The sequence below is a fragment of the Garra rufa genome, chromosome 1 (genome assembly GCF_049309525.1).
Source record: "Garra rufa chromosome 1, GarRuf1.0, whole genome shotgun sequence".
NCBI lineage: Eukaryota > Metazoa > Chordata > Actinopteri > Cypriniformes > Cyprinidae > Garra > Garra rufa.
Window position 1 is genome coordinate 68,360,425 of NC_133361.1, and position 14,495 is coordinate 68,374,919.

Consider the following 14,495-nt stretch of genomic DNA (forward strand, 5'->3'; position numbering starts at 1 on the left):
TTCATCTGGCCAGAAATCGTTTGCTGTCGCAAAAACTGTCGTGGGTGTGCTTCGGTGAAGCTAGGCAAGTAACAAACATATTCACAGTTTGTCCCTATTACCACACGAACTATTTTTAGATTATACAGTAGTAAAAATGCTAAACGTATGAGTTTGAGTGAAGAGAACTGTTTGTGGTGGTTAGTTTAATGACCGTCGACAGCTTACTTTACGGCAAACAAGACGAGCTGCGGCTGCGGGTTAAACATTCGCCATGCAGTAGTGGCGAAAATGGCACGAGTGAAAATACTGACGAATTAAACCATTTGATTGTGTTTTGGAAAAAAGCAGACCAACTGCCAGACAGTCCAGACAGCCAGAGTCCTTATCTAACCTTATTACTACTGACCTGCTAAATTAAAGCTCGTCAGGGAACAGCTAACTGTCAGTAAGTTAGTGCGTAAAGCGATTCCTATAAGTTAGGCATATCCTTAAATGTTTCTGAGTAAATAGGTGCACGAACCTCTGAAACTAGACATGGATAATGAGCCATCAGAACCATCTAGCTCTAGTACAGGCTCAAAAAGTGCTGGAGGCTTCGGTCTGTTTGGATCTTCTGGTCCGCAGTATTCAAAGACAGAGCTCGCTGGAGTGCCATGTAAGTCTGACATAAATATTAATAGATATGTATGGTACATATGATTCAGTAGCTTACTAAAGTTGCTTTTCTTAAAAAGTGACAGGTATGAGTCCTCTTTCTCCATACCTTAATGTGGACCCCAGGTATCTCATACAGGTGAGATCTGAGATCAGATGGCCATTAGCTGCCTTTATTTGTTTTGAATAGATGTGATTTAATGGATATCTGTCATGATCATGTGTTCACAGGGTACAGATGAGTTTATTTTACCCACTGGAGCAAACAAAACAAGAGGACGCTTTGAGCTGGCCTTTTTTACTATCGGAGGATGTTGTATCACAGGTATCTTATCTCTTCGTAATGCATTGTACAGTCTGCTTATTGTTTTTGTAACTTGTTGTTCGTGAGTCCCTTGTTTGTCCTGAACAGTTAAACTGCCTGCTGTTCTTCAGAAAAGTCCTTCAGGTCCTACAATTTATTTATTTTTTTTTAGCATTTTTTGTATATTTGAACCCTTTCCAACAATGACTGTATGATTTTGAGATCCATCTTTTCACACTGAGGACAACTGAGGGACTCATATGCAGCTATTACAGAAGGTTCAAACACTCACTGACACTCCAGAAGAAAAAAATGACGCATTAAGAGCCAGGGGTGAAAACTTTTGGAATTTTATTTATTTTGTCTTCTGGGAAAAATGTAGGTATCCTCTGTGGCTTCTGAAGGGCAGTACTAAATGAAAAAAATACTATATTTAGGCCAAATAATAAAAATATACACATCTTCATTCTGTTCAAAAGTTTTCACCCCCGCCTCTTAATGCATTGTTTTTCCTTCTGGAGCATTTGAATCTTCTGTAATAGTTGCATATGAGTCCCTCAGTTGTCCTCAGTGTGAAAAGATGGATCTCAAAATCATACAGTCATTGTTGGAAAGGGTTCGAATAGACAACATTGCTGAAAAACCAATTTAAAAACCAATAGACTTTTTGTGAAATATTTGATTCAGGTCAATACTAAATAAAAAATAACATGTAGTTTTTATGATCCCTCTTATTTTGGTAAAATAATTGACATTTTGCAGATTCTGCAAGGTGTAAGTTAACTTTTGACCTCACTGGCATACAGGTGCTGTATTCGGGGCTGTGAATGGACTTCGAATGGGCTGGTCTGAAAACAGAAACATGGCTTGGTCCAAACCTCGCAATGTACAGTGAGTACTGCAAATTGAATTGTAGTCATGAAAATTAATTTACTGTTAGTTTACTATAATAACTGTGTATGGACTGTGTATATGTAGTTTTTTTATGACAAAAAGTTAAAAGTCAGTGGTTTCTGACCGCAATCAAAATTATGACACAACTCGTAGTTGAGAGAAATTAAATTTACATAAAAAGCTGAAACGATGACATACTAAGTCATAATTATGAAATAAAAAGATATAAAAGTTACAATGTAGAAAGACAGTATGACAAAAAGGCAAAATTATTATTGATTTTTATGTCATAATGATTAATCTTATAATTTCAACACTTTCTGTCTCATCATTTCAGGATACTTCTGTCATAACCACTGTTATAAGTTAAAACTGACAAATTTGATGAGATTTGAAGTTGATTTTTCTTTATTTGACCTTTATTTAACCAAGAAAAAGCTCACTGAGATTTAAAATATATTTTTTTTTTCAGGAGTATCCTGACATTATAAAATAGAAAGTGTTAATTATAAGATTAAGTCATTATGACTATAATTAATTTTGGCTTTTTGTCATACTGTATTTTTACATTGTAACCTTTATATCTTTTTTTATATAATTATGTCATAATTTCAGCTTTTTACACTGCAAAAAAATGATTTTCCAACTTAAATTTTTTGTCTTGTTTCCAGCCAAAATATCTAAAAATTCTTAAATCAAGAAGGATTTTCTAGACAAGTAAAACATATTTGCTTGTTTTCAGAAAAAACAGGTAACAATTAAGTTTTTGCTTAGAACAAGCAAAATAATCTGCCAATGGGGTCAGAAAAAAAATCTTATTACAATCAGAAAACAAGATTATTTTTCTTACCCCATTGGCAGATTATTTAGCTTGTTTCAAGCAAAAACACACTTAATTTTGACTGAATAATTGTTACTTGTCTAGAAAATCCTTCTTGATTTAAGAATTTTTCGATATTTTGGCCAGAAACAAGACAAAAAAAATGAAGAAAAGCATTTTTTTTAGGTGTATCTCTCAACTATGACTTGTGTCATAATTTTTAATTAACCCCTTAAGCTCTGCGGCTATTTGGGGGATTTCCGCCTGCATTTGGCCTACCTAAATTCAAATGGTTCCCCTATACACATACAATGGAGGAAATTAAAAAAAATGGTTTCATTGTATAGAAAACCTTTTAAACTACATAATATCAGTGTAATTCTTTATAAATAACATTATATAGATTTCAAATATTACAATAAAAACAAAAAAAACATAGGCGCTTTTTGATTTTTTTTTCAAAAGTTTTTTTTTGAAAGTCTATAACTCAGGATTTAGGTGTCTCAGTTCTTTGCAAATTATTTTGTTTGATTCCACTAGGTCTCAGGATATACCAGAAAAAAGATTTTTTCATATAACAGTTTCTAATTGAAAGTTATTGAATTATAACCGAAGGGAGTCGCATTGCCCCTTTTCCCCATTTTTCCCCCTAAAAGTGTCCTTCTGTTTCTTTGCAAAAACAGGCTTTATAAAGCACATTATTGAGAATAGAATAGAATAGAATACTATTTTACTATGTACCATAGCACTTTTCATGATAATTGACTGAATTATGTTTCATTTTTATGTTTGCCTGTGTATTTACTGAAACACATACTGTACTTTACTGTCAACATTCAATATACACTCAATACATAGCTTAGCAGATTGTTTTGGTGTCCTTTACGGTTCAAAGTAATTATAAGAATAAAACAAACCTGAATAGAAGCACTGTTATTCTTATAGACGCGCTTATGAGCCGCGGATCCTCTGCTCTCCATGGAAACGGCCCGTTATTTATTCATTTAGCGTCTATTTTGGATAATGACGACCGCTATATTCCTCTGAGACGCCAACAGACGCATATCTCCGGTGTAAGAGTCAAAAACTACATATCCCACAATGCCCGGCACCGTCGAAGCATCTTTTGTGACCCGGAACCTCCCCATGGCTCTGCTTCTTCTTCGCGTCTGGAGGGGCTGAGCTGTCATCGTTCACACCTCGGAGCAGCACGGCTTGCGGTCGGAGGGTGTAATCTGATCTACTGACACGCTCTAAGTGCAGCCGCAGACACACACACACCTGCTTGAGCGGCTCAGAGCGCGTTTGGAATGCCGCGTCCGAGCGCATCTGGCAAAACAACGGTTTCTCAGCAATGGTGCAACGCAGAAACGTGAAAATGGTCTTGTTTGAAAGAAGAGATCATAATCTAACAGATAAAATGGAGTTTGTGGCTATTTGCGGCTAACTGAAGCAGTAGTATGTGGAGGAAAGTAATATAATATATCATCATATTCTTCAAGTATATTCTGACATCGTGATTCAATTGAAGATTATTTGATCTGTGTTTGTCACACAATAAAATGATTTATATGGTCAGATTCTTGAGAATGAGCACTTTCTTGTGATATATGATTTGTCTGTTTTGAGAAAAATATAAGAAATACACATTCTTTGAAATAATTCTTCACAATTGTTAGGCGGAAATTTGTGTGTGGAACAACATAAATTCTAAGCATAATTTTACTACTTTATGAATCATAAAACTAAAAGTTATGGTATTCCTCGTAAAGAGGAGACTCTAAGCTTTCAAATGAGACCATATATGGGCTGATACTATATGAGGAAGGTCATGTAAATGAAGCAGCAACATTTTGATTTTTTTTTTTATTATATTCTGACATCGTGATTCAATTGAAGATTATTCGATCTGTGTTTGTCACACAATAAAAAGATTTATATGGTCAGATTCTTGAGAATGAGAGCTTTCTTGTGATATATGACTTGTCTGTTTTGTGAAAAATATAAGAAATACACATTCTTTGTAATAATTCTCCACAATCGTTAGGCGGAAATTTGTGTGTGGAACAACATAAATTCTAAGCATAATTTTACTACTTTATGAATCATAAAACTAAAAGTTATGGTATTCCTCGTAAAGAGGAGACTCTAAGCTTTCAAATGAGACCATATATGGGCTGATACTATATGAGGAAGGTCATGTAAATGAAGCAGCAACATTTTGAAACACTTTTTGGAGTTTAAGAGGTTAATAAAGCTTTAATTATTTTTTCCATATCTTGCGGAAATGGGCTTCCATGGTGTCTTTTTAATGACATTTCCCCAGAAAGGTTAAAGGATTATCCACTGCATTGATTTTTTTGTATTTCTTCATTCTTTCACATCTTTCTACACCTTGCAAGCACACATAAGCAGTTAACCAGCAGAGGGCAGTGTTCACTACAGTTTGCACTGTGCCTTTCATAGGAACAGAAACAGCAAAAGTGCATTTCCTGGTAAAGGTGCAGTCAGGAAACATACAACAGGGTTATTCCGTGATATCAGTGAAGCACAACTGAATATGAATAGGCACACTGAGCTTCCTTTGTCTGGTTTGTGGTGATGCACCACATTCCACTGCAACCACCAGAGTCACATGCATTTTTACTTTGAATTGAAATTGTGGTGTGGACAGTTGGGGGGTTTCATACGGGTTGAGACGTCACAAATGGAAAATAAAACAGAAAACGGAAAACAAAAGAACAAAAGCTGTTGTTTAAAGAATTAGTGAATGCAAAATCCCACCTTTGAACCTCAAGCCTTTAATTAGGCAGATTATATCAGAGAAATGATTCAAAATCCAGACATGACCAAGTTGTGTATACAAGGTGTCATATAGGTCAAATAATTACAATTTTAGCACTAACCTAAAAATCATATGCTGTTTGTCTCACCCATTTTAATGTCATGAAGCACTTTTTAGCAGGACAAACTCTAAAGAACTTTTGTAAGATGGACACACACACACACACACACACACACACACACACACACACACACACACACACACACACACAAAAAGTAAAGACAAGAAGAACAATATTTATTGCAAGTGCAAAGCAAGGCAAGTTTATTTGTATTGCACTTTTAATACACAATGGTAATTCAAAGTGCTGTGCATAAAAGGAATTAAAATAATCATGGACAAATCACAACAATAAAAACAAAGAATTTAAGAGCATTTACACTGCAAAAAATGCTTTTCTTGCTTAGATTTTTTGTTTTGTTTCCAGCCAAAATGTCTAAAAAAATCTTAAATCAAGTAGGTAAAAACTATTTTCTTGTTTTCAGAAAAAACAAGTCAAAATTCGGTGCGTTTTTGCTTGAAACAAGCAAAATAATCTGCCAATGGGGTAAGAAAAATAAAACTTGTTTTCTGTTTGAAATAAGATTTTTTTGCTTACTCCATTGGCAGATTATTTAGCATGTTCTAAGCAAAAAACTTAATTTTGACTTTTTTACTTGTCTAGAAAATCCTTTTTGATTGACGAATTTGTTGATATTTGGGCTGGAAACAAGAGAAAAAAATCTAAGTAAGAAAAGCATTTTTTGCAGTTTAAAATGATTTAAAAATGGATTTAAAATGAATTAAAATAGGTGAGAATAAAATTTATTATACATAAAATACAGTGCAATCAGTTCGGACGTAGCACAGTGCTCATTCAGTTTTGAGTGCATTTAAAGTTGTAATTGTTTTTTATGAAGTTATGAATTCGTATCTTATAATTTTGACTTTTTATGTCTTATTAAATGTTTACAATTTTAAGATGGTGGTGAAATAAGATTATAATTCTGACATAAAAAGTGAAATTTCTATCTTATAATTGTAACTTTTTGCCAATTTTGAAAACATAAATGGCCTGTGTAGGTGATATGGCAATACAATAAAATATAACTAACCAACAGAACAACAGTGTAGCTGCTGTTTCTTAGTAAAAACTATATGCTGATTTCAAGACACAAATTTCATCCTGATATTACAACACTTAGTTCCTCTTGTGTCAGTGTTTGTGGTTTTGTAGCCGTTATCAGGCCTGGCTCAAATATTTCAGCAACAACTTGCAACAAATAAATTAATTATTATATTTCTTTAAGTTTTTTTGCTTTCATATTACTACATTCAAATGTACAGCCACACACAGACATTTTCACTCAAGTCTTATTTTATACCATTTTCACAATGTTTTTTAGTTATCAATAGAGATATGTTGTGACAGCTGTTTTAAATCAATAGCTCAAATACATCTGTGTGTACACACCTGTGTGACCCAAAGCATCATGTGGTCAAGGCTGCATTAAAGCGTGTTCACATGCCGTTCTCAACAAGTTATATAAGTACAGTGTGCCAAAGTCTGCTCTCTACTGCTGTTACATGCAAGACAAGACCGCTGTCAGCAGATTTATGGGATGTTTGGGTGAAAAGTGTTATGATGACCCTGCCATAATTTCCTTAAAGACTGACACAGATCGAAGAAGTTGTTATTGAAGGAGATATCCTTGAAAGTCCAAGTGCTGATTCATGGAAAATGCAAATACAAAGAAATACAATACAAAGAACAAACATGTAGCCCCTGGATGCATTTTCCCAAGACCTACTTGTTTATTTTAATCATGTGTTCTTGGCATAAAACATCTCAGTTTCTGTATATGGCTTGATGGTTTGAAACCAAAGTCATTAGTGATTTAGGTCAATTGTGACTTTGTTTTAAACTCTTAATCCCCATTATTCTCTCATTCAGGATCCTGAATATGGTGACCCGCCAAGGAGCCACATGGGCAAACACATTGGGTTCATTAGGTGAGCCTAATTTCAGCCTCCTTAACCCTCAAAATGAGTCTCATTCATCTTTGTAGTCGCGCCAACGCTCATTTGAAACGGAAGGGTGTTTTTATTTCGTTTGACCTTCTGTGTTTTTCATTTAGATTAGAAGTCATAGAGTCAAACCAACTTTTATATAGAAACCTTCAACATTTTAGGTCACAGTTTATTCACTTTAGTTTAGAAAATGGTGAATAAGTATGTCAAGAACTCAAGAGTTAAACTGTGTCAGAACAAATTTATCTTGATAATGTCAGATAACTTTGAAAGAAAGTTATGTAACAAAGCATGGTCAGGTCAAAGTGTCAAATCTAATTTTTGGGTATAATATGTCACAGTTTGCTTTATTTTACTTGCATAAATGAGCTATAGTGTCCTGCACCCACTGGTAAAAAAATATCAAATGTTATCTAAATGATTGTTGGCTTGACTGTGTGTAATTATGTTGGTGATATATGTGTTTAGCTCTGCTGTACAGTGCGTTTGGTGTGATCATTGAGAAGGCCAGAGGGGCGGAGGACGATCTCAACACGATTGCTGCAGGAACGTTGACTGGTGTCCTCTACAAATCTCCAGGTAGATCATGTTTGATGTTTATGACGTTGTTATCTTTAAGAAGCAAAAAATACCTTTTGTCAGCAGACTGGAAGGGAAGATACAGCAATGTTGTGTACTTCCTTTTCTGTGGATGACTTGTTTAAAGAGATAAGGGAAATTGTTCGAGCTTATGACAAAGCAAATCATTGGTTTGAAAAGATCGTTTACAGGAAACATTTTTAAAACTCTAATTAAAGGAGTAGTTCACTTCCAGAACAAAATTTTACAGATAATGTGCTCAGCCCCTTGTCATCCAAGATTTTCATGTCTTTCTTTCTTCAGTTGTAAAGAAATTGTTTTTGAGGAAAATATTATAGGATTTCTCTCCATATAATGGATATCTATGGTGCCCCCGAGTTTGAACTTCCAAAATGCAGTTTAAATGCAGCTTTAAACGATCCCAGCCGAAGAAGAAGGGTCTTATCTAGCGAAACGATTGGTTATTTTCTAAATAAATTGACAATTTATATACTTTTTAACCTCAAATGCTCGTCTCTGTGATGCGCATGCGTAGTCTGTGTAACCCGGGTCAATACAGTTAGGGTATGTCGAAAAACTCCTAATTCGTTTTCGTCTTCAACTTCAAAATCGTCCTACATCGCAGTTTTACCTTTTTTTTTGTAAGGAGTATTTGATCTTCTTCGTATGTTCACTTTGTAAACACTGGGTCGGTTCGTCTGCAACAATGTAGGACGATTTTAAAGTTGGGGAATAAAACAAGATGGGAGTTTTTCAACATACCCTAACTGTATTGACACACAGACTACTTATGCGCATCGCAGAGACGAACATTTAGGGTTAAAAAGTATATAAATTGTCAATTTGTTTGTTTTACTAGGTAAGACCCTTCTTCTAGAGCTCTTTGAAGCTGCATTTAAACTGCATTTTGGAAGTTTAAACTCACTGGCACCATAAATATCCATTATATGGAGAGAAATCCTAAAACGATTTTCTCAAAAAACATTTTCTTTACGACTGAAGAAAGAAAGACATGAACATCTTGGATGACAAGGGGGTGAGTACATTATCTGTTAATTTCTGTTCTGGAAGTGAACTAATCCTTTAATAACAGTAACAGATGTTATTATATAATGCTTAACACACGGATAACTAATATGTAGTTAGTCAGTGTTTGTCATGGACTTTTTATTCATATATTTTCACACTCCAAAATTCATGCCCTCTTTCTCAGTGACCTTGATTTTGGAAATATATTTCCCTATTTTTTTATATTTAACATCATCTCAGACATGAACCAAACCAATCAACTCCCAGATGAATTGCAACATTATAAACTTCCAAAAAGACAAGACAAAGGCCTTGTTGTTCAGTGTTACTGAGAAAATGAATTACAGTTCCATGATGCAGTGAGAATTTAATATTTTTTTAAAAAGATGGTAAAACATAAAGCATTATTTATATTTAGATTATAAATATAATTTGTTACAAGAATAAAATCACAATAAATATAAAATGCTAAATATTTATCTAGATACCAATACATTAACATTCAAAAGTTTGGGGGCAGTACGGTTTTCTTCCTTCAGGTCCCACAAATTCATTTTTTTCAGCATTTTTGTGTATTTTGAATTCTTTCCAACAATGACTGTATGATTTTGAGATCCATCTTTTCACTCTGAGGACAACTGAGGGACTCATATGCAACTATTACAGAAGGATCAAACACTCACTGATGCTCCAGAAGGAAAGACGATGCATTAAGAGCCGGGGGTGTAAACTTTTGAACAGAATGGAGATATGTACATTTTTCTTATTTTGCCTTAATATAATATTTTTTTTCATTTAGTACTGCCATTCAGAAGCTACAGAAGATACAACATGTTTCCCAGAAGACAAAATAAGTTAAATTTACCCTGATCTTCACATTGTAAAAGTTTTCACCCCCTGGCCTTAATGCGTCGTTTTTCCTTCTGGAGCATCAGTGAGCGTTTGAATCTTCTGTAATAGTTGCATATGAGTCCCTCAGTTGTCCTCAGTGTGAAAAGATGGATCTCAAAATCATACAGTCATTGTTGGAAAGGGTTCAAATACACAAAAATGCTGAAAAATCAAAAGGATTTTTCTGAAGAACAGCAGGCAGTTTAACTGTTCAGGACAAACATGAACAACTATCACTAAACAAAAAACACCTGTGAGTCATTCAGGTAACAGTATTAATAATCAAGTGTATGTAAACTTTTGACGTCAACTGTACTTTTTCTATAAGCATTCTGTTTTTAACATTGATAATAAGAAATATTTCTTGAGCAGCAAATCAGCATATTAGAATGATTTCTGAAGGATCATGTGACGCTGATGACTGGAGTAATGATGCTGATAAATCTGCTTTGATCACAGGAATAAATTACATTTAATTATTTTAATTACATTTTATGTATTTTTGAGCCTTGAAAGTGTAAAGTGTGTATAGACATGCCTTTAACCGAAGGGTGTATCATTGATTTATAACCTTGGTCCATAGAGAATTGTTAAAAATTAATTTCTGAATGAATGAGATTTGTACTTCCATAACCTGAATGTTGTAGTACAAAAAACTAATGTAGGTCATTGAAGGTCATTAGATGGTTATAAACACATTCTTCCTGCAAGGAAGTACCTTACAGAATTACCCTAGAAGTGTTTCCCTGTAGCGGAGGAATGAATGCATTTTGTAAAAGAGAAGCGATGTTGGGACGCCACAAAATAATTTCCCAACATTCCTTGCTGCGAAGTTCGTAGAAGGGAAGTTCCTGGAGGTTGAGATGATGCAGCACATTGCCTACTCTGCTGCAAAGCGTTTGGCAGGGTTCAGTGTCACATAAGAGTTTTGCCACGAATGCAGTTTGTGTTCAGTGTGTCCCAAGCCATTCAGGCGGTCACAAGATCACTTATAACCTTAGGTATCTCACGTTTCGTAGTCACATGTCACACAGGCTATACTCAAACATATTTACAAGCTCACAGAAAAGGTGCAGTGAATATAATGGTGCTGTAAAAACAGATACAGCATTTTTTTTACTGGCATGTGTTGTGATGCATATTTGGGGCATTTCTGTTTAATATTAACAGAAAACTGCAATGTAGATATATGTCAACATGTCGACAAGGAAGAGCCTTTTTTAAACAGGCGTTAAGTTACTTTCAAGCATTCCAGTGGGCTGTGTGTGTGATGGGTGGGCTCTCATTGACTCACATTCACCACTTCATTCAGCAGTTATCAAGCCTTAACTCATGGTGGGTGTGGAGTCCTCACACTTTTCAAAGCTCTATCGCTGTTCTCCATGTTCTGGGCCAGGCTGAAATTAAGTTCTTCTCTATCTGTTTTACACCAGTGACGTCTGTGAGACTGTTGCTGGAGGTCAGTGACTAGATATGACCAGTTTTGAACAAAAATATTATTCTAGTTTTAGTTTTAATGTGATAATTATGCCTGAGTTTGGAATAAATTAGTCATTATATAATCTTGTCTTGGGCGGGGTGAAAATTAACGAGGGCTGGTGGCAAAATGCCACCAAAATGAACAAAAATGCCTATAAATTCAAAACAGAGAAAAAAAATCCCCCTGCACAATTAAACAACGTATTACGGCTGTCGCAATTAAATTAACTATGAAAATGAATGAAAAGTGTCAATTCCCAGAATTACATTGAGATTTGCTCACACTGCATTAGTTGAGTCTTATAACCAATCAGACATGTTTCTGTTGAACTTAGGAATGCATTGGCCAACCAGGGGTGTCCAGAAATTGTTGGTACAATGTCTGATTTATTTCCAACCATAATTAATGTGATCGGATGTAAAACTTATTGCTTCAAATGTAATCAATAACTAATTAAATAACTAAATAACAAATTAACAATTTAATTTATACAAGTGGATCTCAAAATGTGAAATATGTGCTTAAAAATATATCATGATAATTTCTGGTGTTTATTGCAATAATGATATGATGATAATTCAAGGAATCTTATGCATCAAAAGACAACAAGCGTGTGTTTTTGGTGACTCCAAAGCGTACGTTGAAGAACGCAGTTTTTTTTTTTTAAATCACACTTAGAAGACAGGCGTTTTGACACAAAAATGCATGTTTCCCGACACGTGCTTTCCGTAAACCCATAGCGCATGTTAAGAACACATGTTTTTATGGCAAATCACACATCAAGGACGTGCATTTCTATGCCAAATCACGTTGAGGATGTGCGTTTTTATAATCACACATCAAGGACGCACAATTTGCTGTTAAATCGCACACCGAAAATGTGCCAAACACATAGGGCTGCACGATTAATCACACTATGTTGTGAGGCGCATTTAGTCAATGAAGCCGGTACTTTAATTAGTAGTAAATCTCCATCACGTGCGTTCAGCTGGAGCGGCAATTAATACACAGAGACGTAAATCACTGACAAGCTACGCCAAATCGCGCTCAAAATCGCATTCGAAACTGCACCAATCAGAGGTGCTTAGATTAGTCAGCACTGAAAAATGCACAAATCACAGACACTTAGTGCATTTTGACACTTAAATGCATGTTTCTAACGCACGATTTCCGTAAATGCTGAAAATGCGCCAATCACAGCCGCTTAGTCAGCACGGAAAATGTGCCAATCACAAATGCTTTTAGTCAGTACTCAAAAACACTCAATCACTGGCACTTAGATTAGTGTTTTCGCATTTTGACACTTAAATGCATGTTTTCCGTAAACCCATAGCGCACATTAAGAACGCATGTTTTTATGGCAAATCACACATCAAGGACGTGCATTTCTATGCCAAATCAGGTCAAAGATGTGCGTTTTAATAGCAAATCACACTTCGAGGATGCACATTTTGCTGTTAAATTGCACGCTGAAAATGCACCAATGACAGCTGCTTAGATTAGTCAGCACTGAAAATGCACCAATCAGAGGTGCTTCGATTAATTGGTGCTGAAAAATGCACAGATCGCAGGCACTTAGTATGTTTTGACACTTAAATGCACGTTTCTGAGCGTTTTGACACTTAAATGCACGTTTCTGACGCACGATTTCCGTAAATGCTGAAAACTCGCCAATCACAGCTGCTTAGTCAGCACAGAATATGTGCCAATCACTGGCGCTTAGATTAGTGTTTTTGAATTTAGACAAACTTAAACGCATGTTTCCGATGCACGTTTTCCGTAAACCTCGTAGCACGTTAAGAACGTGCATTTTTATGGCAAATCACACATCAAGGACGTGCATTTCTATGCCAAATTACGTCAAGGATGTGCGTTTTTATGGCAAATCACACATCGAGGACACACATTTTGCTGTTAAATCACCCGCTGAAAATGCGCCAATCACAGCTGCTTAGATTAGTCAGCACTGAAAATGCACCAATCAGAGGCACTTTGATTAATTGGCGCTGAAAAATGCACAGATCGTAGGCACTTAGTATGTTTTGACACTTAAATGCACGTTTCTGAGCGTTTTGACACTTAAATGCACATTTTTGACGCACGATTTCCGTAAATGCTGAAAACGCGCCAATCACAGCCGCTTAGTCAGCACGGAAAATGTGCCAATCACAGATGCTTTTAGTCAGCACTGAAAAATGTGCCAATCACAGCTGCTTAGTCAGCACAGAAAATGTGCCAATCACAGATGCTTTTAGTCAGCACTGAAAAATGTGCCAATCACTGGCGCTTAGATTAGTGTTTTTGAATTTAGACAAACTTAAACGCATGTTTCCGATGCACGTTTTCCGTAAACCTCGTAGCAAGAACGTGCATTTTTATGGCAAATCACACATCAAGGACGTGCATTTCTATGCCAAATTACGTCGAGGATGTGCGTTTTTATGGCAAATCACACATCGAGGACACACATTTTGCTGTTAAATCACCCGCTGAAAATGCGCCAATCACAGCTGCTTAGATTAGTCAGCACTGAAAATGCACCAATCAGAGGCACTTTGATTAATTGGCGCTGAAAAATGCACAGATCGCAGGCTAGAGATGCGCGGATGGGCTCAATCGTCACCCGAATCCGCAGCTTCAAATAAATTATCCGCCCGCCACCCACCCGCACCTATATTTTTCTCTGATTTAGATAACCGCACCCGACCCGCACCCGATCGTCATATTACACTTATTGTAATTCTTAGTTTTGCATGATGATATGATAAATTGATGGTTCATGTTAACAGCAGATTGATTCAGCTGATCTGCAAATCGCTGCACACTTATACGTTTATCACTCATGATTTTAAGCCAAATCCATGCAGAAAAGAATAACGTTAACTGACATCTGGATGCGACTCTCCGCAATCTCTGACGAAATCGGTCGGGTTTTCTCTCTATTAGAGCCGCTCTGAACTTAGTATTTGAACGCATGCTTGGACTGAAGTTTACAGGGGTTCACCAG

The 14,495-nt window shown here is 35.8% G+C and overlaps 1 protein-coding gene across 1 annotated transcript in view; it reads left to right on the top strand.

Annotated features, from left to right (window-relative positions):
* LOC141338681 (mitochondrial import inner membrane translocase subunit Tim23-like) overlaps positions 1-14,495 on the top strand; it is an 18,405-nt gene continuing 3,910 nt past the window's right edge. The window contains exons 1-6 of the mRNA XM_073844291.1: positions 1-637; positions 717-775; positions 868-961; positions 1,747-1,831; positions 7,433-7,491; positions 7,978-8,088. Of these exons, the coding sequence (XP_073700392.1) occupies positions 517-637; positions 717-775; positions 868-961; positions 1,747-1,831; positions 7,433-7,491; positions 7,978-8,088 (529 nt within the window). The 5' untranslated portion in view covers positions 1-516. The remainder of the gene's footprint in view (positions 638-716; positions 776-867; positions 962-1,746; positions 1,832-7,432; positions 7,492-7,977; positions 8,089-14,495) is intronic.